This window comes from Aspergillus piperis (assembly GCF_003184755.1).
Source record: "Aspergillus piperis CBS 112811 unplaced genomic scaffold BO85scaffold_6, whole genome shotgun sequence".
Classification (NCBI taxonomy): Eukaryota; Fungi; Ascomycota; class Eurotiomycetes; order Eurotiales; family Aspergillaceae; genus Aspergillus; species Aspergillus piperis.
The window spans coordinates 1,409,000-1,432,094 of record NW_020291596.1 but is presented as its reverse complement, the minus strand read 5'-3'; the positions used below and the strand labels follow the sequence as shown (position 1 = coordinate 1,432,094).

The 23,095-nt window shown below is 52.1% G+C and overlaps 11 protein-coding genes across 11 annotated transcripts; 7 read left to right on the top strand and 4 right to left on the bottom strand.

Annotated features, from left to right (window-relative positions):
• Positions 1–196: 196 nt before the first annotated feature.
• Positions 197–1,171, top strand: BO85DRAFT_437389 (uncharacterized protein; the record flags this gene model as incomplete). The annotated part of the gene is made up of 1 exon (XM_025658618.1): positions 197–1,171. The coding sequence occupies one exon, from the start codon at positions 197–199 to the stop codon at positions 1,169–1,171; it is 975 nt and encodes a 324-aa protein (XP_025517262.1).
• A 1,130-nt stretch (positions 1,172–2,301) lies between these two features.
• BO85DRAFT_467973 (MFS transporter) lies at positions 2,302–4,715 on the top strand. Its single transcript, XM_025662224.1, has 8 exons — positions 2,302–2,396; positions 2,484–2,628; positions 2,695–2,855; positions 2,903–3,025; positions 3,073–3,429; positions 3,479–3,580; positions 3,637–3,954; positions 4,016–4,715. Exons 1-8 carry the CDS (start codon positions 2,384–2,386, stop codon positions 4,264–4,266), a joined length of 1,470 nt encoding a protein of 489 aa, XP_025517261.1. The 5' UTR covers positions 2,302–2,383; the 3' UTR covers positions 4,267–4,715.
• A 1,249-nt stretch (positions 4,716–5,964) lies between these two features.
• On the top strand, positions 5,965–7,934 carry BO85DRAFT_519118 (arylsulfotransferase family protein). The gene is made up of 3 exons (XM_025665021.1): positions 5,965–6,645; positions 6,696–6,761; positions 6,811–7,934. The coding sequence occupies exons 1-3, from the start codon at positions 6,102–6,104 to the stop codon at positions 7,677–7,679; spliced, it is 1,479 nt and encodes a 492-aa protein (XP_025517260.1). The 5' UTR covers positions 5,965–6,101; the 3' UTR covers positions 7,680–7,934.
• Positions 7,935–9,021: 1,087 nt separating this feature from the next.
• Positions 9,022–10,139, top strand: BO85DRAFT_448263 (uncharacterized protein). The gene has a single exon (XM_025659895.1). It carries the CDS (start codon positions 9,272–9,274, stop codon positions 9,998–10,000), a length of 729 nt encoding a protein of 242 aa, XP_025517259.1. The 5' UTR covers positions 9,022–9,271; the 3' UTR covers positions 10,001–10,139.
• BO85DRAFT_448262 (uncharacterized protein) lies at positions 9,760–11,489 on the bottom strand. Its single transcript, XM_025659894.1, has one exon. The coding sequence runs from the start codon at positions 11,375–11,377 to the stop codon at positions 10,109–10,111; it is 1,269 nt and encodes a 422-aa protein (XP_025517258.1). The 5' UTR covers positions 11,378–11,489; the 3' UTR covers positions 9,760–10,108.
• A 309-nt stretch (positions 11,490–11,798) lies between these two features.
• BO85DRAFT_395014 (putative flavin-containing amine oxidase) lies at positions 11,799–13,822 on the bottom strand. The gene is made up of 2 exons (XM_025656942.1): positions 13,000–13,822; positions 11,799–12,949 (listed from the first exon to the last, which is right to left on the bottom strand). The coding sequence occupies exons 1-2, from the start codon at positions 13,726–13,728 to the stop codon at positions 11,885–11,887; spliced, it is 1,794 nt and encodes a 597-aa protein (XP_025517257.1). The 5' UTR covers positions 13,729–13,822; the 3' UTR covers positions 11,799–11,884.
• A 266-nt stretch (positions 13,823–14,088) lies between these two features.
• Positions 14,089–15,570, top strand: BO85DRAFT_512114 (alpha-hydroxy acid oxidase; the record flags this gene model as incomplete). Its single annotated transcript, XM_025664641.1, has 8 exons — positions 14,089–14,182; positions 14,237–14,270; positions 14,323–14,660; positions 14,714–14,878; positions 14,928–15,002; positions 15,054–15,307; positions 15,361–15,437; positions 15,495–15,570. The coding sequence occupies 8 exons, from the start codon at positions 14,089–14,091 to the stop codon at positions 15,568–15,570; spliced, it is 1,113 nt and encodes a 370-aa protein (XP_025517256.1).
• A 110-nt stretch (positions 15,571–15,680) lies between these two features.
• On the bottom strand, positions 15,681–17,311 carry BO85DRAFT_512112 (uncharacterized protein; the record flags this gene model as incomplete). The annotated part of the gene is made up of 1 exon (XM_025664640.1): positions 15,681–17,311. Exon 1 carries the CDS (start codon positions 17,298–17,300, stop codon positions 15,681–15,683), a length of 1,620 nt encoding a protein of 539 aa, XP_025517255.1. The 5' UTR covers positions 17,301–17,311.
• A 538-nt stretch (positions 17,312–17,849) lies between these two features.
• BO85DRAFT_395011 (class II aldolase/adducin domain-containing protein) lies at positions 17,850–18,915 on the top strand. The gene is made up of 3 exons (XM_025656941.1): positions 17,850–18,173; positions 18,227–18,758; positions 18,809–18,915. Exons 1-3 carry the CDS (start codon positions 17,896–17,898, stop codon positions 18,881–18,883), a joined length of 885 nt encoding a protein of 294 aa, XP_025517254.1. The 5' UTR covers positions 17,850–17,895; the 3' UTR covers positions 18,884–18,915.
• BO85DRAFT_512110 (Zn(II)2Cys6 transcription factor) lies at positions 18,821–21,182 on the bottom strand. The gene is made up of 2 exons (XM_025664639.1): positions 20,004–21,182; positions 18,821–19,950 (listed from the first exon to the last, which is right to left on the bottom strand). The coding sequence occupies exons 1-2, from the start codon at positions 21,150–21,152 to the stop codon at positions 18,967–18,969; spliced, it is 2,133 nt and encodes a 710-aa protein (XP_025517253.1). The 5' UTR covers positions 21,153–21,182; the 3' UTR covers positions 18,821–18,966.
• Positions 21,183–21,525: 343 nt separating this feature from the next.
• On the top strand, positions 21,526–22,616 carry BO85DRAFT_476930 (ketopantoate reductase family protein; the record flags this gene model as incomplete). Its single annotated transcript, XM_025662805.1, has 2 exons — positions 21,526–21,718; positions 21,775–22,616. The coding sequence occupies 2 exons, from the start codon at positions 21,526–21,528 to the stop codon at positions 22,614–22,616; spliced, it is 1,035 nt and encodes a 344-aa protein (XP_025517252.1).
• Between the last annotated feature and the right edge of the window lie 479 nt (positions 22,617–23,095).

The following is a 23,095-nucleotide window of genomic DNA, read 5'->3' as shown; positions in this document are numbered from 1 at the left end:
AGCAGGACGCTTACTCCACGATGAGAGATATTGGCATTCTGCTAAAAATGGATGCCGGGGTGTTAAGCAGGGAGACGAAGAAGTTATAAATATGGCCGCGTGTATTCCCCAGTCTCATGCAAATCCCAAGATCTTCCAGAACATCACACTCCCCTCTCATAAACTCTAATCATACTTCCTCATCTCGTTGTACATGATGCATTCCGTTTCTAAGGGTCTTCTCCTGGTGCTGAGCAGCCACCTGCTCGCTGCTACAGCCCGTCCTGTGGCCACCGAGACTTCCACTGCCACGGCCACTGAAACTCCTGCAAGCTACGGAGATTACGGCAACTATGGCAACTACGGTAACTACCAAGCCTACAAGAGGGACGGCGAGCCTGAGGCGGATGAGACGACCAGCAGCGTGTCGTCGACTGCCTCTGCCACCTCCACCACTGCTGCGGGATATGGAAACTATGGCAACTATGGAGACTACGGCACCTATGGTAGCTACCAAAACTACAAGCGTGGCGAAGAGCCCGATCCCAGCTTGAGCACCACCACCACTATCCCTACCACCACTGCCCCTGCTAGCTACGGCGACTATGGCAACTACGGAAACTACGGTAACTATGGCAGCTATGAAGCCTACAAGCGTGGCGAGGAGCCTGACCCCAGCTCCACCACCACAACTGCGGTCCCTACTACTACCGCCCCTGCTAGCTACGGAGACTATGGAAACTATGGCAACTACGGCAACTATGGCAGTTACGAGGCCTACAAGCGTGGTGAGGAACCAGATCCTAGCTCGACCACCACCACCGCGGTCCCTACAACCACTGCACCGGCCAGCTATGGCGACTATGGCAACTACGGCAACTATGGCAACTACGGTAGCTACGAGGCGTACAAGCGTGACGAGGAGCCCGAGGTGAGCAGCACTGCTTCCGCGACGTGCTCGACCGAGTCTGCGACCACGACTGCAGCGAACTACGGCAACTATGGAAACTACGGCAACTATGGCAAGTATGCCAGCTATGGATCGTACAAGAGGGATGCTGAGCCCCAGCCCGACCAGGGCAATGAGTCCTCGACCACCTCCGCTGCTAGCACGACCACTGCTGCTGCGGGATATGGGAACTACGGCAACTACGGCAACTATGGCAAGTACGCTTCTTACGGCAGTTATTAAGAAGAGAGTTGATTGCGTGATGATACGGAGGACAAGTGTTACCTGAGCAAAAGTTGAGGGTGACGCTGCTGGGATTGGGGGATCAATCATGATGATGATGTCTAAGAATGTGTTATTCTGTTGTATTTATTGGCAATGGATTCGTTAATTAGATAGATATAATGTAGCGTTGCTTGTTCTTGAATAACTTATATAATCATTATCTTGTACTTTATGCCTTCAGACATATGCGGATTGCAGACACATTATTGGTTGGGGCAAGTACCGCGGACATGGCAAATCAAACTGGCCCTCATTGGATCTTAAACTTGTTGACGATTCCAAGACCCGCTTCCCCATATTAACAACCCTGTTATTCTTCTGGTGAGCATCGCAGATCCTCCGATTCAGTTCCGGTGTGGGTTTGAGATGTTGCCCTCAACCATCATGGCTCTCTGACTCGGGAGACAAGTTTTTTCTGCTTCTGACACTGTAAATCTCTACTTAGTGGACCAACCCACACAAGCAAGAACTTTGCACGGGAGGGAGCCACCATGAAGCTTGAACTCCAGATCGCTGCAGCTGAATCACCGACCGGATCCCAATCGGGCAAGTGATATTCATGGAACCCCCCTTGCCTTTCGGCGCGATCGACAAGTAACCTTTGCCGACAGGCTCGCCTTTCCTCCGAGGTTGAATTGTTTATGCGCAATATTCAGGATGTTACATAGCTAATGTACGAGTTAGACTACTACTCTGTACCAGTCATAAGAGTCCAGGTATCCCGACATCGGTGCCAAGCCTCATCCTTCAACCCTTAGCCGAGGGAAGGGAGAGACAGAGGACAAGACAGAAAACAGAGAGAGAGACAGCCGACCAAATGAAAAATCCAGCATGACTCGATCGTCACAACCCGAACCAGCGTAGACTGCGATAGCGCAGTGGCCAGCTCCAAATCGGACATGGATGGTTGGTTCATCCAACCCAGCTGGTCTCCACTGTCTCCTCGGATTGGCGCATTTTTTGGCCATCATAGGAGTCATCATCGTTCCTGGTTCAGCTTGGCCGATCTAGCTTTCCCCGCCCTTCAGCTCCGGTTTAAAAGTCCGCTGCAGCCACGCGCGCTGTCGTCGCCGTCATGTTTGGATTTTCTCAGACTCTGCTTTTCTTTCGCCCTCATCCGGTTGTGCGTGTGCGTGTTCTGCGATCGTTCTTGCGATCGCGCGATAGAAAATGACCGTTGACGGTATGTTTAACCGCGATCGGAATTATTCTCTGCGCTGTGACTTGATCGGCGCTCGACTCTCCCAATTTTGACTGACTCGGATTACAGAGAAACAGCCAGTGGCTGACAATGGCGAGTCCTCACCGGCACCATCGCAATACGCCTCCGTCAACGAGCGCAAGTTGATGGCCAAGATTGACTGGCATGTGGTGCCGTGTCTTTGCGTCATGTATCTGCTTGCATTTTTGGATCGGTATGCATGACTCCCAGTGAAATGGACGCTCGACTCCAAAAGGCGTGAAGCTCATCAATTGCGCAGCGTCAATGTCAGTAACGCGGCCATTTTGGGTCTCAAATCCGACTTGAATATTGAGTCTGGAACCAAATATAACACCGCCCTTACCATCTTCTTTGTCCCCTACATCATCTTCGAAATTCCGTCCAACGTGTTGATGAAGAAGTTGAAGCCGCACACATGGTGTACGTATTGCGCCGCAAGATTTTGGGCCACACTGACGTGCTTATAGTGTCGCTGTGTATGTTTGGCTTCGGGCTGGTCATGGTCTGCCAGGGTTTGGTGCAGAATTGGGGAGGACTGATGACAACGCGCTGGTTCCTGGGCATGTTCGAGACCGGCCTGTTTCCTGGGTGTATGTCGAGTTATCCACGATTTTATGGTCGCATACTGACTCGATAGGCTTCTACCTGCTGGGAATGTGGTATAAGCGCAGCGAAGCCCAGAAGCGCTTCAGTTTCTTCTTCAGCTCGACGACTCTCGCCGGTGCCTTTGGTGGCTTGCTCGCCTACGGTTTGGGACAGATGGACGGCCTCCGAGGATACAGTGGATGGCGATGGGTGTTTATCATCGAGGGTGTTCTGACCTGTGTGGTGGCCATTGGCTGTTTCTTCGTGGTTCCCGACTTCCCCGAAGACGCCAAATGGCTGACGGAGGAAGAGCGGGCATTCCTGCGCGACAAGCTGGCGAAGGATGTTGGAAAATCGGCTGCCGATGCTAGCATGACCTGGCGTGATATTGCTGCCGTCTTCAAGGACTGTAGGTATCCGTGGCTGCGATAGCGTAACAGTGCTAATGATTTGTGCAGACAAGATCTTCATCGGTGGCTTGATGTACTTTGGACAGGTGGTTACGGCTTATGGTTACGCCTACTTTGCGCCGACCATTATCCAGACCTACGGCTACAGTTGTATGTTCTTGCCCTTAAAATAACCGATAATAGTGCAGTCGCTAATGTACTTCCAGCGGTCAAAACCCAGCTCTACTCCATCCCACCCTGGGCCGCCTCGTTCGGTTTCTCCATGCTCATCGCATACCTCTCTGATAAATTCCGCCATCGCTTCCTGTTCACCATCATCCCGATGTTGGTAGCCATGGCCGGATTCGGTATCCTGCTCAACATCCACGACACCGCACAATACCATGTTCAATACGGCGCGCTGTTCCTGGTGACCAGCGGCTGCTACAGCGCGATGCCAGTATTAGTCTGCTGGTTCGCGATGAACCTCGGTGGACATCGTCGGCGCAGTATAGGAACGGCATGGCAGATTGGTTTTGGCAACAGTAAGTAGCACGGCCCTTTTGCTTACCCCCGGCCGACCAGTAACTAACCCTCTGAACACAGTTGGCGGAATCATCTCCACCTACTCCTTCCTCTCGAAAGATGCCCCCTTCTACCGTCCCGGATACAGCATCGGTGTGTCCTTCCTTGCCTTCTCCGCCGCCATGTCAATCCTCTACTTCCTAGCGGTGTGGCACGACAACAAGAAACGCGACCGCGCGATCGCCGAGGGTCGCATCGATCCGTCGACCATCACGGAGGAAGAGGAAGAATTGCTGGGTGATATGTCGCCGACGTACCGTTACGCTTATTGATGTGTTTGCTTATTTACTTACTTGCTTACTTGCTTACGAGGGAATGAGTGACTGAGACAATAATTACTACTATTTAATTTTGGGTTAGGATAGATACGAGGAATACGTTAGGTCTCCGATGTCGGAGACGGATAATATACGCGTCGGCGGATCCCGACGACTTTGCAATGGAACTAATCAGGATAGTGTGCTTGGCATTTCGGGCGGAGTCGTCTCCATAATTCTAGATTTGAAGATGGATTCTCAAGCACAATTAGATAGTCATTCTGAGGTAATAGCAAGACTGGGATTCCTCATTAATTGCAGTTGTGGATGGCTTGCTCTTTGTTTTGGTATCGGCTCTGTCCTTAGTTGGAGGTAGCGTTCCTTTATGACAGTAATGTATCGATATAGCCAGATCTTAGGCTAAGACCCCACGCCGAGAAGTCACTAGATCTAGAGCAGTACGGGCCATCTATCCTGCTATGGCTTCATCTAAAGTGGTATGCACTATGTAGAACATATAATTACAACACCACGAGAACCTCCCACACCAATCAGCTGCAGTTTACCCAACATCTTCCGGTAGTATTATAGGCTCCAGTCATATGTAGCATTGCTATTGGTACTTTGTAACCTAGCACGTCGTCATGTCTTTATTCAGGGTTTTTCGTATTCGCGATGATGTTGAAGACAAGGATAGACAGTCATCAATATATATATTGAGGTAAGTTGTCGGAGTCAAGTCACGGTGCCTTCAAGTCCCAACAGATTTGTTACTAGAAGTAATATGGCTTCAGCGATCACAAAACGAGCCAATAACCGATGGAATACACAATTACGATAATGGGTCCTGCAATTATATTTCAGTTGAAAAGAAGATAGCTACGTCTATTCGCAGTTGCTCTTTATTTTAACGTGCTGTGTGAACTGAACTGGATTTTACTCAATATTGGGTTTACAAGTGGCATTTTATATGCACTTTATCTACCTCACTAACTTAATTAGTAGTTCATACCAGCGTATACTATATCACTGCGAGTCAAAGTATCATATCGCAACGATATCACACGAAGGAAGGTAGAACTTCCAAAGCCCTCCTCCAACTAAATCACGTCTATTACTGTCATTGAAGGCAGTGATATTCCTCCTCATTTCCTTCCACATGCTCGGATAATCCGCTGTCACTCGCTCATATAGTTAGCGTGCTGCCTCGCTTGCAAATATTTGCCGAAATGAAATGACGCGATATTGCAGGAACAGGAATGGTGCAGAGGCCTGTCCGCGGTTCAAGTCTGTCATGAGTTCGGTATGAGCGATCTTGATAAGATAACAGCTCTATGAAAGTGGGATCAGGCAGGTAGGTTGTTATCCATATCCCTGAAAACATGGCATCTGTGACAGATTATATCTAACAGACCGTCAATATTGACATCTATTCCCTTTGAAGTAGATGCTGGGTATGTGCTTCACACCTAACATCCGGAAGAACTGTGTTGACCTCGCTTGTGTACCTGTTGATGTAGTCATCGCCAGCCGTGCTCGCGTCATCGCGAAGATCAATGGCACAATAAATCCCCCACCAAGTACCCGATCCGGGGGTAAAAGCCGAATCAACAACTCTCTCTTGCCGAAGAACTAACATCTAGTTGCAGCTTAAGCGATATTGGCGATGAGTGCAAAGTGTCCACCGATGGTGTTATCATTGTGCCGGTTAGGAATTGTTCAACCTTGTCCTCGACACCACCACAGATGGTGTGATAGGAATCGGCGCATAAAAGGGGAGGTCCAGGGATGAAAATGGAGGAGGATTCCGGAAGCAGGACGAGAGCATTGCGAAGCATAGAAGTAGCAGCATGATCGCTCTAACCAAATATAGCCTGCTCCTGGCAGCTCTGTCCCCCCTTACTATAGCGGACGGGCAATATCGCTCGCGTCCAGACCTCTCCCCTCCCAAGCTGAACATCACCATCCCGGCCCCCGATGCCAACGGCACCGAGTATGTCTTTCTCGCCCCTTACTCGGACGATATCCAGCAGAGCGGTGCATACATCTACCGCAAGAATGGCGACCTAATCTGGTCTGGTATCGGGTATTATGCCGGGTTTGTCGGTAATTTTCACGTCACGACATACCAGGGTGAGCCTGTCCTGCAGGGATTCCAGGGGACGATGGATACATCGCATGGTGAAGGGTTCGGGCAGCAGGTCATATTGAACCAGAACTATGAGCATGTCGTGACTGCGAAGGCGGGGAATCATCGTATTCCTTCTATTCACGAGTTCAATGTCATCGACGGGAAGACCGCGCTGGTGGAGGTCTATCTCCCTACCGTGGCTAATCTGTCGGCTTATGGCGGGAACTCGTCGCAGCATTGGATTGGTGATGGTCTGTTCCAGGGTGAGTATCCATCATTGGTCAACGCCGTTGTTCGCGCTAATGCAATGCAGAATTCGACATCGAGACTGGTGAACTGATCTTCGAGTGGAACGCTCTCGACCACGTCGACCCCGCAGGTTCGTCTCGTCTATCAGCTCTCTTTTGAGCTTTACTGACACATCCCAGACAGCCTGGTCACCCTCGGCTCATCAACCAGCGACAGCGGTCTCTCCTCCAGCACGACATGGGATTTCATCCACCTGAATAGCGTGGACAAAGACAAAGACGGCAACTACCTCCTGTCCTCGCGACACTTCAGCACCATCTTCAAGATCAACGGCACCGACGGGTCCATCATCTGGGAGCTCGGAGGCAAGCACTCTACCTTCAACTACAACTTCACCTTTGGGTATCAGCACCACGCACGTTGGCACTACCAGTCCCAAACAAAAGAAATAATCTCCTTCTTCGACAACTCCGGCAACGGCGAAGTCATCGTCAACAACGTATCGCGCGCACTGATCGTCGAATTGAACCACAGCAGCGATACCGCGACGATCCTCCGGAAAGCGACAGCTCCGTATGGAATTCAGGCAGCTTCACAAGGGAACGCGCAGCTGCTATCAAATGACAACATCTTCGTGAATTGGGGCCAAGCAGGCGCAGTCACTGAATACGACGCCAATAATAAGATCATCTATCACGCTTTCATCGAGGAGGCGGAGAGTTATCGTGGATTCTTGGCCAACTGGACGGGCACCCCGACGGAAGTCCCGGCCATTGCTGCATATGTGGACGCGTCGCAGACTGTCCGGTTGTATGTGTCTTGGAATGGCGATACGGAGACAAAGGCATGGCGGTTCTATCAGTCTGAGAGGGGTAATGCGACGTCTCTTGGAGTGGTGTCGCGGAAGTCTTTCGAGACGACCCTGTTGTGGAAGAGTGAGCGGGCGTCGAGTGATACGAGGTATTATGCCGAGGCTGTGGGAGAGGGGAATAAGGTGCTGGCTAGGACGGATGCTGTTTCTGCCAGGGAGTATATTCCGGTTGCATGAGTGGATGGCGAGGAAATGTATATATGTTTATGAGATGAATGGTATGTATGGCCATCATGGCTGTTGTTAATCCTCTTTTAGTGCTTGCTGAGCTTTTGCTGAGGCTGGGTTTGCTACCCGTACGAGTGTTTCGAAGTGATCGGACAACCGTGATGGGGTAATGTTCACAGCATTCATGCCAAGCAGTGACGATCATCTTATCACTCATCTACACCATCTGATAAAGACAAAATCTGTCTGACAGTTAGCGCCCACTACACAAGATGCAATTGCACTCTCAGTAGCTCGCATTGAGCAGATAAACCCTCACCAACAGTGACACTGAGCCCGCCGAGACCCCAGGATCAATATGCACTTCAGACTCATCGCCCCCAAATGGGGCCAGATCACCCGCACCACGAGGCATGCCTCAACCCACATTCCACAAAGCATATAACCTTACTCTGACCGACCTCGCTGAATTCCGCATATTTCGGACCGGAGATCTTTGCGCGTCGTGGATTGCCATGTTGTCAATCTGCATTCCACACAGGAGCAAGTTCCTCTTCCCGCTCTGGCATCTGTGTCCACTCTCATCACCAAACAGGTCCTGGATGTCACTATCTTGATTCACTACATATCCAACGTTTCTAATCGACATCAAGCACATTCCCTAGCACATTGCTAGCGATCACGGAACGAACATCGGAACTGAACGGTGCATGACAGACGTCCGAGAACAAAGTCATTTCCGGACAGAAAAGTACCCCTACAGTGGGGACTTACTCAATCGAACGGGTTCGTGTGGTAGTATCCGGTGTTTCAAGTCAAAATTGAATGCATTCCGTCCCATTCTTCCTTCTCATCCTCTGTCAATTTGACCTGATTGAAATTCCAGCCGTTGTTCTCCCGCGTTTCTATATTTATTTGAACACTGGGGTTGAAGGGTTTGAATCAAGTTGAGTGCTGACATATCTGTGGCAGTGCTCGATCCAAGCAATGCGACCGTGTGTGTGTGTGCCGTGTCGGCAAAGGACAATTGAGTGGATGGCTGGACGGACGATCCGTGAAACTGGCCAGAGTCTGGAACAGGTCGGTCAGGCCGGGTGGCTGGATGTGAAGTCAATCTATTCATCATGCAATTCAATCATTGAGACGACATCAATTCATAGCCAGTAGAGTTTGACCCTGCACATCTCATCGCAATGGCAAAGACGACCCGTAGCAGCAACAGCAACAACAAACCCTTCATTCAATTCAGAGAAAAGACAGCGGAAACAGACTCAAAAAGGCATTGCCATCCACGTACCCCCATCTCCGAAGCAGACAAGATCAGCAATGCCAAGGCAGGGTCTGGTATCAAATAAGGCTGAGCAGGGACAGCGATAGGTCACAACGGCAAACAGACCACTCCACTGGAAACGCCGATCGGTTTGAAACAAATGGGCAGGGACCCTTTCCGAGTTTTAAGTTAGGAATGACTGAAAGTCTTAGCCTAGCTTGAGTGGTAAGTAGTTAATTCTTTAAGATGCTTGCTTGCACCATCGTCCCTTGTATGTCGTGATACCTACATTATCTTTTTATCTATACACACACTATCATATCATATCAAAATGCGAATACTACTATTATCTCTACTTCTATCGTTGTTCACCACCATCACCCACTCCCTCCCCCACTACGGCGTCACTCTCCCCCCACCTCCCACCGACCCAGCCAAACCACCCACATCCCCCTACTACCCATGGAAATCCCGACTAGCCAGCAGCGCCGACCACGTCGACAAAACCACCCTGTATAGCATTGCGCGCGCAGCGCACAACCAAGGGCAAACACACTTCGCCGACTACCTCAAAAACTACCTGGGAAACACGGGGCGGGATGCGCACGTTTCCGTGGACGAGATGTTATCAGCGATGCCGCAATTCCGCGCCGAAGTGCACGAATTAGCGAAATTCAAAGCCAAGCTTGCCTACGAGGCAGTGATGATGACCCGACCGGACGAGGCGCCCGTCGTGCCGTTCACGAGTTTCTGGCACGAGTATGTGGCCACGCCGGATCAGAGCTGGGATTGGTTCTTGTCCGTGGGGAGGTTCGTGTATAGTGTGACCGGGGTGGTGAAGATGGATGAGGAGACGGGCGGAGTGACGGTACATTATGCGGTGCATGTGTTTACTTATTGTGATTGGGATGGGGGGAGAGATGTGCGCATTGGCCAGTTCCGGTTCGATGAGGGCAGACTGGCTGGATTGCAGGTGACGGGGTTGGCGAGGGAGTTTAAGATTCGCGGGTCGAGTCAGAGTAGGTTGATCGAAGGGTATACTCCTGTGCAGGGATTCTAAAATGTGAATTTTTCACTGTGTGTGTATACGCTGGTTGTATAGACGGTTATATATATATGTATGTATGATACTATGAATGAGAAAATATCTTTGTCAAAAGGGGGCGCATCAATCAATCCAGCTGATCTCGCGACATTCACCCAGACTCTCCGCCATCGCATCAATGCGTTCGGTCATCCATCCAGCCGATAGTCCCGGTCGCGCATGTCCCAGCGCCAGCACCGTGGACGTGCGACACGCTCCCTCCGTCTCGTTATATGCGTACTGCAGACACTTGGCCTCGCGCGTGCACACGCCCCGACAGGCCGCGAAGCTGCTCACGGCCACGGGGTCCCCGTCGACCAGGTTATCCCACTCGGTGCGAACATCGCGCAGCTCCGGTCGGACCAGCTTGAGGAACACATCGCGGTACAGCAGCGGTGTCTTCAGCGGCCCCAGCTCCCTCTCCAGGTCATCCAACTGCCGAATGCCCTGCTCGTCCAGATGATGAAACGACACGGCCGGATAACACCACGGCCGCTTCGCATACCCAATGGAGAAGTAATCCATCTCCTCCGGCGGAGCGATCTGCAGCATCGGCCACGACCACGTCAGATCCACCCCGACATTCTCGAGCAGAATCCCCAGCATGCAATCCCCAGCCCAATGTTCCGCCACGGCACGTTCCCATCCATCGCTAGTCCGCTTGCGCTGATTAACCGCCTGCACGAGCGCTGGGCGCGACAGCGCAAACCCGGAACCACCGTGGGCGAAAATGGCATCCACGATCTGCATCTGATTGCCGAGGTACCATGGTTTGGAGGGATCGAAGCGCCGTAGCCACTGGAGGAAATTATCCCAGACGAGGTAGGTATCGGCCTCGAGGAAGATGTACCAGTTCGCATTTGGTTTGACGCGCAGGGCCTCGTCCAGCATGGGAAGGAACTTCCATTTGTCGAGTTTCCAGCCGGGGTTATTGGGTTTGCCGATCGGGGTGTTGACGTCGGGGTTCAGGTCGGCGGCAGTGAGGGCGGCAGGGCCTTCGGCGCGCACGCGACGATAGAGGTCGAGTTCGGGGTTATGATTGAGGAGAGCGGGGGAGAGTGAGGCGAGGACATCGTGGGTGAAGTGGGTGGGGGAGAGTTGTTCGACGTAGTCGGAGAAGAGGACGTGGTTGGGAATGCAGCGGAGGGTGGTGGAAAGGTGGATGGGGACTTTGGTGCGTGATTCGGTGACGCCGGTTTTGAGGACGACTAGAATGTTGTCGAGATCAGGGCGTGAGGGACAGTCATTGGGGATGATCTGGAGAGGAGGGGAGGATGCGCCGTGGGAAGTGAGGGTGTAGAGGAGGCCGAGGGCGAGGAGGGCGGCGACCAGAATGAGGCGGCGGCGTGGCATGAGGAGGGTTAGCGAGTGCGAGTGGAAGGGAGGGCCATCGCAGATGCGAGGGTTATGTGAGTATAAGAAGAGTTAAGAGACGGATGGAGAGGTGAAGTTGGCTGCAAAGCTGCAAACGGAGGGATGAATTGAGCATTAAGAATGAATCAATCAAATCGAGTTGGGGATGGAGTCAGGCTTGGCACGGGGTACGGCGGATCACAGCTGCCATTTCCCAATTTTTGGACCCCATCACGTTAGTTTTGGGGCTATGTAAACTGGAATGTAGATCTTTATTTCATCCTTTGGGTAGATTCCTATGTTGGAAGAGTTGGTTGCTAATAAAACAACTATTGGGGTTTGGTTGTGGTAAATTCCACTTCACAGCATGCCTCCTTATTGGTCGGTATTTGCATCTTGCGATACATTCCGAGGAACTCGTGCTATAGAACTGATGTCATTAACATACCCATTCACATATGCAGCATCGTCTAGATGATCGCTAGTACTATATCTACCATATGTATATCACAACTGGCTCCTCGTCAGCCCCTTAACAGCCTCCACCGCCCCCCTCTTCCCACTGCGCACAGCTCCCTCCATATATCCCTTCCACTCCTCCGCCGTCTCCGTTCCCACGAAATGCACATCCCGGAACGGTTCTCGGAGGGCATCCCCAGCCAGCATTAACACGCCTGGTGGCAGTGCCGGACAAGGACAGCCCCAGCCAGAGAGTTCCTCAGTCGACCACTCATGACCGAGAGCCTCGACAAACTCTCTCTTGGGCAGATCCTTATCGCCATAAATCGCACCCAACTGCTCCAACAACGCTAGTTCACGCTCCCTTTGACTCCCCAACCCAGACCACTTCCTCCCAGCGTCGCCGGCCAAAAACGCCGTGAGCACCCATTTACCATCCTCCGGCACACTCGTATCGCGGTAAATCGACGCAGGACCAACAAACGACTGCGCCAGTCCACAGAACCCACGATCCGCCCACCACGCCGTCCGGAATGACAACATCACCTTAGTGTAGTAACCATATCTGAATGAATCGACCAGCAGCTGCTTAGCAGCAGGTAGTTGCGGCTCGAACTTGATCGTCTTAAGGACAGGTGTCGGCACTGAACAAATGACCTTGTGAGCCTTGACCACCAATCCACTCTCCGTTTTAACATAGTTCACCCCTTTCTGCACCTGTGTAATCCCCACCACTCTCTGCCCGAAGCGAATTGTATCCGTGGGCAATGACTCAGCCAACGTCTTCGCAAAGATCTGCGTCCCCTGTCGCACACGCAGATACTGCGCGCCGTGTTTCCTATCAGAGCGCATCTGGAGTAGTCCGCCACCCGATTTACAGTAGTTGAGGAAGTATAGAGCGGAGATGTCCTGAGGTTCTTGGCCGAGCATGGCGCGAGTCCAGACGGAGGCGTTGGCTACAGCGATGGGGCTGGCGTTGCGGGAATGGAGATAGGCGAGGAAGGAGAGGGAGTCGAGTTCGGCATTCTGAGGTCGACTGGTGGAGAGAGATTGGCAGTCAAGTTCGGCAGTGTCGCGGATAAGTTCAATTTCTTTTTGGATTTGAGGAGTTATCTTGACGCGGTTAGCAAGGTGAGTTATAACCCAGTTGGAAGGTAGCATACGCATGGAGTCTGCCCGTAAGGGAATGCAGTGAGGGTGCCGTCCTCTCGCTGCAAAACACAGTTACCCGTCGTATTCTGCTCGATCAATTCAGCACCAGCCCGTTTTGCCAGCTCATACATCATGCTCTGGTTGGTATCGTTGATCCAGGCAGCGCCGAGATCGACCACTCCGGTGCCACTGGGCAAGGGACAAGACCAGGTCTTGCCGCCCACGCGGTCGCGGCCTTCGAGCACGATGCACGAGTGACCAGACTGGAGGATGGTTTCAGCAGCCATGAGGCCAGACAGGCCGGCGCCGATGATAAGCACATCGGTGGTTTCTGTGGGAGAGGGAAGAGAAAGCGAAGTTGGGACAGAGTCCGGCACCGCAACGGTAGCCTCAATCTCGAATTTCCAGTCTGGAACTGCTAGCTGGGGTACTGGAACAAGAGTAATGGCAGGTTTGTGGCCGGCGAGCCATGTCTGCAGAGGTCGGGTGTGGAGACGGTTATTGGGGTCGTAGTCGACGATGTAGAGAGTGAGTTTGACTACATCGCGAGGGGTAGCGCCGGTGGCGGCTAGCACACGGTGTAGATTCACGAGGGCAAGATGGATCTGCGAAATGTAATCGGCAGGGGCAGTGCCTTCAATGGTGCCCGGCTGGCCCGAGACATGGAGATATTTGGAGGCGGATGACACCACGCCAGGGGCGTAGTAGGCGGAGGTGGCTAGGACGGGTGTTGGAGCCATTGTCGGTAAATTGGAGCTGCTAACCGGTGTTTCTATGTGGTAAAGAGGTGGGATAGATATAGGGCAAAGACAAAATCCGAAGAAAGAAGCTGGTTATCTTATCGTGCGGGGAAGTCTTGACTTGCCTGTTTGAAGTGGGCCGGGGTGACTTGCCTGCATTATTTCCACTCCACCGCCAGTTGGGGGAAGGGAAGTTCTATCTTATCGTAGATCGACATACTGCAAGATGGATGTTCAATCCGAGGAACTGCCTTCTCGGTTGTTTGAGCCATTGAGTAGACATTTCGGGAAATTATATATACCAGTCGTAGATCTAGTCCGTATTACCAATCACCACCTTGCAGTGTACATAACATAGAAATGGCCAACCGTCCCAAAGATCACGACTCCAAAGTCCTCACCATCGCCGATCTGGCCATTGAGGCCCAGAAACGGCTTCCTCCGGTCGTGCGCGGTGAGCAATCCTCACGATCTCTGCAACCCAGTCAATACTAAGACATGCATACAGACTACTTCAACGAAGGCGCCGGCGACCTCATCACGTACTAATTCCCTCAACTCACACCGTGCCCTATATATACTAACAGATCACAGTCTCAAAGACAACGAAGCAGCCTACAACCGATACAAACTACTCCCTCGCGTCCTTCGCGATGTAGATGCCCTCGACACTAGCACCACCATTTTCGGCAACAAAGTGAAATTCCCCCTCGGCTTTGCCCCGGCTGCCGCGCACAAACTCGCCCATGCAGATGGCGAAGTGGGCACCTCGCGTGCAGCTGCAGCGCACGATATCCCCATGTGCTTGTCCTCGTGGGCAACAACAGGCATCGATGATGTGATTGCCCAGGGGACGGGGAATCCGTATGCCATGCAGGTATCGTTCTTCAGGGATGTAGAGATTACGAGGAGGATCATTCAGAAGGCAGAAAGTGGGTATCCAATTGACCCTTATAAGTTTTCGTGGTTACTGATGAAAGTTAAGAGGCCGGATACAAAGCATTGTTCGTGAGCGTGGATCTCCCTGTACTAGGGAACAGATTGAACGAGTCTCGGAATAACTTCAACTTCCCGAGAGATATGCGGTTTCCAGTACTGGCAGAGGGAATTGAAGAGTTGGGGTTGAAGGACACGTATGAGCGTGGCTACGGTATGCACTTCATTTCCTTCTGCTTATCGGCTATTAACAGAATATCCAGATGGCTCTATTCGCTGGGACAAGACGATCGCCTGGCTACGACAAAACACGAAGCTCGAGATCTGGCTCAAGGGTGGTACGTCCATCCCCACTCCTGCGGTTACCATGTATAGACTAATGTGAACAGTCTACTCCCCCGAAGACATCCAACTAGCCATCGACCACAAAGTCGACGGCGTTGTCATCTCCAATCACGGCGGTCGTCAACTCGACGGTGTCCCCGCCACTCTGGACGCACTGCGCATCTGCGCGCCCGTAGCAAAAGGGAAGATCCCTCTAGCAGTAGATGGGGGCATTCGACGGGGAGCAGACGTGTTCAAAGCCATTGCGCTGGGAGCGTCGATGTGTTTTGTAGGGAGGATTCCGATCTGGGGATTAGCGGTAAGCTTCACACAGATTACCATACTCGTTCAGGGGATTGACATTCGGTACAGTATAACGGCGAGAAAGGCGTCGATCTAGCGGTCAAGATACTCTACGACGAGTTCTGTCGCACAATGAAGCTGGCTGGGTAAGTGACCACGTCAACGTGCATATAGCAGATACTAATGAATGTGGATGTATGCAGGTGTCGAACTATAGCAGATATCACGCCGGAGCACTTGGCGGTATTGGAGACGAATGGGTTATTGGCGAAGCTATAGTCAATATGATAGAACAAGTCTGAACATACATACCACTTACATATAGAACGAATAGCCTCATAAAGAATACAATAAACATAACATGGATCTAGTACATAGTAACCATCAAACTACTCCCACAACTTCCTCCAAAACCCCTTCTTCTCCACTTCATCCCCATCATCAACCCCTAATGCCTCCACCTCCTCCAACCCACTCACTAAATCCACCTGCTCAGCAGGAATCCACCACTCATCCTTCCACCTCATCACCCGATGCCCAGCATAAACTCCCACAAAGACAAACAACCCCACATACGAAGTCAGAAACGACGACACACTCCAGTGCCCATGAAAGAAGACCTCAAACCCGTTACACAGCAACAGTATCGGACAAGCCATTGTGGCAATGATCCCCATCCACGGCTGCAACCTCGACCGATACGGAAGATCCTTCAAACCCTGAGCGTTACACGCCGCCCGGAACCTTAAGAATATAATCCCGCAACACGTCCACGACGTAAACCCCGCCGTGTTGGTGATATTCACGAACCAATTGAACGCGGTGCTGGCGCCGGAACTACAGTCCATGTATGCCAGTAACGAGAACAGCGAACTGCACAGCACAGCGTAGTAGGGCACGCCGTGGCGGGTACAACGGGTGAAGATTTTAGGGGCGCTGCCTGCCCTCGCGAGGGAATACAATGTCCGACTGGACATGTAGAGGTACGAGTTCGCGGAGGACCACGCGGAAGTGATGATGACGGCGTTGACGACGGAGTCAAGGCCGTGGATACCGGCGCGTTTGATAGCGATGACCCACGGGGAGGCGGCGACGCTGGTACCCTTTGTCAATCCGGAGGCATTACTAGGGCAGATGACGCCGATGGCGAGAACGCCAAGGATGTAAAAGATGATGAGGCGGTAGAAGTACTGCTTCGCAGCACGGGGGAGGTTCTTGCGAGGGTTCTGCATCTCGCCTGCAGCGACGACGAGGAGTTCCGGGGCGAAGTTGAAGGAGAAGACGGAGTAGCAGAGGGTGTAGAGGAAGGCGCAGAAACGGCCGGTGGAGCCGGAGACGAGATAAGTGTTGAAAGCGCCAGGGGTCTTCCAGTAGTGGAAGCCTAGACGGGTGTGGTCGGGACCGCCACCGAGGAAGAGGACGAAGGAGAGGATGAGGAGGCCGATGATGAGGAAGACTTTCAGAGAAGCGAACCAGAATTCGGTTTCGCCGTAGACTTTGACGGGGAAGAAGTTCAGAGCGAGGACGACAATGAGCATGAGGGTGATCCAGACGGCGAGGGGAACGGGGTTGGACCAGTAGTCGATGACGAGGGCAGCGGCGGTGGTTTCGTAGGCGACGAGGATGCCAAAACTGTACCAGTAGAGGAGGCCCATGGCGAAGCCTAAGCTAGGGGAGACGAAGCGGGTGCCGTAGGCAGCCATTGAGCAGCCGCTGAAGGGGAGGTAGGTGTTGATTTCGTTGGTGGCAGTGATGATGGCGTAGACGATGATACAGATGGTGATGTAGGCGAGGAGAATGTTAGCTGGGCCGGCCAGCGCGAGCACTTCTCCTACTCCCACGAAGAGACCTGTGCCTATAGTGCCGCCAATGGCCATCATCTGGGCATGGCGGGACTTGATGCCACGCTGGGTGACGGGGGCAGCATCATGGGGGAGAATCTGGCCTTCAGCATATGAGGCAGTGCGGTCGAGGACCTCGAGTGATTTTTCGTCGGGAGACTTGGTCATGATTGCTACAGTAGATTGGAATATGGATTGAGTGGATTGAGACTAAGGAAATCGCAGCTAAGTACAGAGGGTATACAGGGCATTTATCAGTTCGCAGGACACTGCATGTACAGAATCTGGGGTTACGTGGGAACTGAGCTTTGCCTCCGCAGATCCCGATACCAGATAAAGAGTGAGAGATACGAGGCCATTAGTGTCACTGTGGCTTGAGCACCGACATTGGATAAACGAATGTCAGCTGCATCATTGCGGAGATGCAGCGGGTTGTATCTATCAGGCCTTGCTGGTTCGCCTCTAGTTCAGTTTCGAGCCAGATCCACCGTCGGGGCTAGCCCGAGGTTATCAGTTGGCCAGCAAGGCAAGTCTCCCCTGCTGCGTGTCTTTTGACCTGCCTATTGCATTCACCCTTGCATAACTAACCCTCCACGCCAAACCAGTCGGGCAATTGTAGACTAAATCACAAGACGCTGTGGGATAAAAAGTCAAAAGTGCAGGAAGAAATATAAGTCCAGACATACTCAAATATTCCACACTGCAACGCCAACGTGGGCTCGATTCATATCCTTTCGTACGTTGAATAGTCCAACAAAGCACCATGTCCTCAACTACAACCACCATCGTAGCGAAGAAAGAAGACCCTTCACAGGCCACAGAGTCAAACACCACTGGAAAATCAGCCATCCAGGCCATCTCACAAGGAGCCACCCTACCAGGCATCCCTTCCTTTACCTCCGCGGACAAAAAGCGAAGATGGATGCTCGAGCACATGGCTGGTGCCTTCAGAGTATTCGCTCGCAAGGGTTTCTCCGAAGGAATGAGCGGGCATATCTCCTTGCGTGATCCAGAACATCCAGACTGTTTCTGGACGAATCCGTATGACCTCCCACCAACAAGACCGGTCCAGGTACATCAGCTAACGATCCCAGACTCGGGCTCCATTTTGGTTTAGTCAAGGTTTCCGATCTCATCCTACTAAACGACGCCGGCGAACCAGTCGGAGGCAATCGATCGCGGCCGGCCAATGCCGCGGGCTTCCAGATCCACGGCGTCCTGCACAAGATGTATCCGCATGTGAACGCGGCGTGCCATGCCCACTCAAAGTATGGTAAAGCGTGGTCGACTTTCGCCAAGCCTTTGGATATGATCAACCAAGACGTTACTATGTTTTATGGCGATGCACAGGCTGTCTATCCTGAGTTTGGGGGCGTCGTGCTAGAGAAAGAGGAGAGTCTACGTCTGGGTAGACACTTGGGTGACAAGGGAAAGCTGCTGATACTGCGCAACCATGGCCTTCTTACGGTCGGACAGACTGTTGATGAAGCGGCTTATCTGTTCACTCTGGCTGAGAGGAGCTGCGAGATTCAGCTGCAGGTAGACGCGGCTGCTGCTCAAGGGTTAGAGAAGAAGCTTATTGAGCCGGAAGCGGCTGAGTTTACGTTCAAGATGACTAGTGATCCGGTGAGTTACACCAAGTCCTTGATGTTAGAAGGTATAGCTAATGAAAGCAGGAAGCGTTGTATCATGAGTTCCAGCCGGATTATGAGATGGAGCGGGCGCTGTGCAACGATCAGTTTCTACAGTGAGTATGGGTGCATGTGGTTGAATATGATTGTACGATGTATGAAGTAAGATGATTATGAGAAGAAGAAGTCTCATGAATATGTCGTTATATGTAGAACAAACTCAAGTTGCTTTCCCGCATAATCTGCGGCCAACTGGCGCTGGCGTTACTGTTCAGGTGCTGTCGTTGTCTCTCCCAGACCTGCCTTGCTATCCTTAACGCCAGCTTAAAAGTTCCAAGCCCACTTTTTCTGGCCGATGTCTCGAACCAGCCCGCAAACCAGTCTTGTAGTGTAGGATCCAAAGCCTCGCAGGCGGCAATAAACGCTACCCAAAGAAAAGGAGCAGTCACGCGAGTTGCCGGCATATCGTCTCTTGCTACCTGAGCTAGGGCGTCTCGCACTTGCCACGCTTTATCTTGGAGGATCATCGGATCCACATCGTAGATCCGCCGATAAAAGAAGATAATGAGGGCTTTGTGAATTGCAGAAATCATCAGGCGAACAATTGTGGCATTTGTCTGAGCGATGATACTGTCTGGATCCGCATCTGACACTGACGGTGGTCGCCAAGTGGAAATGCATCGTTCTAGGCTCCGCGCCCGCGCGGAGAACTGCTTAAAGTCCAACGCCCCCGTATAGCTTCCCAAATCCGAGAGGTCTCGCTCATTGCCTAGTCGCGTTACTTGTGATATTAGAAATAGTAGAGACTCGGGAAGGCCAAAAACATGTGGGTACATGGTCGAGTCCCACTGGCCCGGGATTTCCAAGTGCAAATCATTTTCTCCCTGGTGCTGCTCCTTCAACTCGCTCATCCGCTGGTCCAATCGACCTTCCCATTGCCGAAGGCGGAACGAGCGAGTGGAAGCGATTGAGCGCACTGTATCCGGGGATGCATAGTCGGACTCTATCTCTACGTTGGACACAGGGAGAACGGAAGTGCTCTCCTGGAAGATGCGTAGATAGACATAGCAATGGTGCAACAAGCGGACCTTGCGTGATTTCCGCGTTTTAGGCAAGCCACGAAAACGAACCCAGTTTTCGCAGTCTAGCAGACATCGGCGTACCCGCTCTGTGCTCCCTTGGTAGGCCTATGTGTATGGTGAGACATGTACTTTGCTCAGCTGCGGCTGGCGTTGCTTACCGAAACCGTGCCCATGCACAACAAGGCGATGAGGACATCTTTGTACTTGACTTTTTTGACGCTTGATGACGCATCGTGTAATGCTCTCTTGAGGTAATTCTGAGCTTCTGTAGCAAAGGTCTCTGCCTGTCTCTGCCAATATTCGCTTGCGCTGCGCGTCAAGGAAGATAGACGCTGGGTGAAGGCCGCAGTGGCGAGAATTGCGTAAAAGATGGACATCCGGGTGTTGTTGGCCAATTCGCCCATGGTCAACAACGCCAGAGTCTCCATAGCGGGAGGTATGTAGAGCATACTCCAGGGGCTCTTTTCCAGCTGGATTGGGGTGAACAGTTGAGTTACATTCTTTGTGTATGCAGACAGCAATAGGGGGGCATCTGGCGGGGCCAGGTTGGTCACAGATGGAGCATATCGGATCTCCGGCGACGACAATAACGATGCTTGCAGAGGAACCAATGGCGATGGTCCCATAAGGAAGCCTCCTGACAGGGATTGCGGGGAAATCCCATCATTTTCCGCAGAAGGTAGGGTTGCGGCGAAGAAGTCTTGAGCATCCAAGTCGGCAGAAACGTCTACATTCACATGGCCAAACAGACACTCCATGAGGGGATCATTGCTAAAGGCATCGTCTAAGGACATGTCCAGCCCAACATTGACCGTACTGTCTTCCACCCGGGGGAGGGGCTCGTCAATTGGGTCCATGGGGGCTTCGGGAAGGTCCATCTCAACCTGAACTACCCGAAAGGCACCAAAGGGACCCATGCGGGTAGTGAAATTGGTATTAGTCTCTTCCTCCTGGCTCTCGCATTGACCATCAATCTTGGTCAGAATGGTGTGAACGTCATCTAAGTTCAAGCTGTCGGCCAACTGCTCACTCATACGCTGACGCATGTCCTCAGTGAAGAGGGGACGGCGACATCGTGAGCTCTGGTTGTCGCTCGCATCGAACAACAGTCGAATCTCGTACCTCTCACAGACCAGCCCCGCACGCTCACACACGAGGCAAGATGGCCTGGTCTCATCACACTTTGCATGGCGCCGACGACAGGTTTCGCATCCTCCCAAGGAACGGGAGCGCACTGGGGTTTCTGTTGGCTTGCCAGAGAGAGCAGGGGCCTCGGTGGTGGTGGTGACGGCGGCCCCTGATGTCATAGAGATCGATAAGCACTTGATATGAGAATCAATCGATAGGGTATGTAGTGAATAAGTGAGGGGGGAGATGTCGAGCGAGGAGAGTTGCCTGGAGGATAACGGGGAAGGTGAGGCCGGAATGGCTTGCCTTTTTGGTGTTGCGGGCAAGCGGGGTTGATGGAGTTGAAGCTAAGATTATCGCATTTATCGCGAGGATCAGCCACTTGCTGATAGTCTCGATAAGGCGTGATAGCATCATCTGTCCAACCAGGCAGGTTAATTTCGTAGTCAATATTATCTACCTCTCACCATTTATAACAACCCCAATTACGATCCCGATAACAACAGGTTGGCCCTCGTCCCTCGTCCACATCTCCGCCCCTTCTCACTCACCATGCAAGACAAAGCCAACATCCTGTTAATCGGCTGTGGTGGCATCGGCACTATCGCTGCGCTGAACTTGGAACTTGGAGGCAAAGCCATTGTCACTGCTGTCCTGCGTTCCAATTATGAGCATGTCAAAGCTCACGGCTTCTCCATCAAATCCATCGACCACGGAGAGGTGAAAGGCTTCCGACCGTCAATCTGTAGGCAGCCACTCATTTCCATATCAGCAGTTTCCCACTAATAGTTGCCTCGACAGTACGAAACACAGTCCCTGACGTTGAGAAAGAGAATCTCCCCCCATACCGGTACATCGTCGTCACCACCAAGAACTACGCCGATGTGCCCCCGACCGTAGCAGAAATCATCCGCCCCTCCGTCACCAGGGGCTACACGCGCATCGCTCTCGTCCAGAATGGCCTGAACATAGAAAAGCCCCTTATTGCCGCTTTCCCAGAAAACATCATCCTCTCGGGCGTCAGCTTCTGTGGTTCCCATCAGGTCTCCATGGGAGAGATCGTCCACGAAGATGATGACGAGCTTTACGTGGGAGCTTTCCGCAACCCCAACTTAAACCCCGACGAAGAGGATGCGGCCGCTAAAGAATATTGTGAAATTTATGGGGCCGGTGGCAAGTGTAATCCTCAGTTTAACCCCAACGTCGGGTTCAGTCGCTGGCGGAAGCTGTTGTACAATGCCTGCTTGAACCCTATCTGTGCCATCACAGATTTAGACACCGGTCGTATCCAGCTGGCAGACGGTGCCATTGAGAATTTGGTCCGACCGGCCATGGAGGAGATCCGCGCAGGTGCGAAGGCATGTGGGCATGACTTACCACCTGAGCTGGTGGACTTTATGATCACGATGGACCCCATTACCATGTACAATCCCCCCAGCATGCAGGTGGATATCCGCAGTGGCCGGTTCTGTGAGTATGAGAACATCTTGGGAGAGGCACTGAAGGAAGGAAAAGCCAGGGGGGTCCCCATGCCGACATTAACAGTGTTATATGGCCTTCTCAAGGCCATCCAGTGGCGGACCAAAGAAAGAAAGGGGCTGGTGCATATTCCAGAACCGGAGGACCATACAGTTAAGAAGTGATAGATTGATGATTTATAATGACAATAATAATCCGTTTAGCATAGCTGGCTTCTGGCTTGAATGGATAGACCGGGCTTTGCAATGCCACTGTCTATTGCGACAGTAAGGAATATGAGGATAATCGTGTCCCGATTCGCTAATGGACACTGTGGCTGCAGTCTGATGTCGCTAGAGTATTTCTCTTGTAATGACACCCAATGAAAACTCCAATAAGGAGGGTGAAGACAGTGCAGAATCTGGTGGGAGCGACCGAGCGGGAGAGCCCGCAGATTACGTTAAAACCCAAAGCAAATGAAGGATTCGGGGGCCAAAAGATCCATTCCTCGTCAGACATCAATTTGCCGGACGATGGAGTTGGGTATACGAAGCATGATGGCCAATAGACGGACTGCAGAAATGTGGAAATACATTGTTGCGGTATCCCTCGGCATCGAGCCAAGCGGGGTGAGGCTCGTCAATAGCTATAAGATCATCCATCA

Bases quoted from the DNA above. Each gene is read 5' to 3' on its own strand.
- BO85DRAFT_467973 (XM_025662224.1), top strand. The intron at 3,581-3,636 runs GTATGTTCTTGC...ATGTACTTCCAG, and splicing joins CCAGACCTACGGCTACAGTT to CGGTCAAAACCCAGCTCTAC. The intron at 3,955-4,015 runs GTAAGTAGCACG...CTCTGAACACAG, and splicing joins GCAGATTGGTTTTGGCAACA to TTGGCGGAATCATCTCCACC.
- BO85DRAFT_519118 (XM_025665021.1), top strand. From the start codon at position 6,102: ATGATCGCTCTAACCAAATATAGCCTGCTCCTGGCAGCTCTGTCCCCC. The intron at 6,646-6,695 runs GTGAGTATCCAT...AATGCAATGCAG, and splicing joins TGGTGATGGTCTGTTCCAGG to AATTCGACATCGAGACTGGT. The intron at 6,762-6,810 runs GTTCGTCTCGTC...GACACATCCCAG, and splicing joins CGACCACGTCGACCCCGCAG to ACAGCCTGGTCACCCTCGGC.
- BO85DRAFT_448263 (XM_025659895.1), top strand. From the start codon at position 9,272: ATGCGAATACTACTATTATCTCTACTTCTATCGTTGTTCACCACCATC.
- BO85DRAFT_448262 (XM_025659894.1), bottom strand. From the start codon at position 11,377: ATGCCACGCCGCCGCCTCATTCTGGTCGCCGCCCTCCTCGCCCTCGGC.
- BO85DRAFT_395014 (XM_025656942.1), bottom strand. From the start codon at position 13,728: ATGGCTCCAACACCCGTCCTAGCCACCTCCGCCTACTACGCCCCTGGC. The intron at 12,950-12,999 runs GTATGCTACCTT...AACCGCGTCAAG, and splicing joins CTTACGGGCAGACTCCATGC to ATAACTCCTCAAATCCAAAA.
- BO85DRAFT_395011 (XM_025656941.1), top strand. From the start codon at position 17,896: ATGTCCTCAACTACAACCACCATCGTAGCGAAGAAAGAAGACCCTTCA. The intron at 18,174-18,226 runs GTATGACCTCCC...TAACGATCCCAG, and splicing joins GACTGTTTCTGGACGAATCC to ACTCGGGCTCCATTTTGGTT. The intron at 18,759-18,808 runs GTGAGTTACACC...TAATGAAAGCAG, and splicing joins TCAAGATGACTAGTGATCCG to GAAGCGTTGTATCATGAGTT.
- BO85DRAFT_512110 (XM_025664639.1), bottom strand. From the start codon at position 21,152: ATGACATCAGGGGCCGCCGTCACCACCACCACCGAGGCCCCTGCTCTC. The intron at 19,951-20,003 runs GTAAGCAACGCC...CCATACACATAG, and splicing joins TGTGCATGGGCACGGTTTCG to GCCTACCAAGGGAGCACAGA.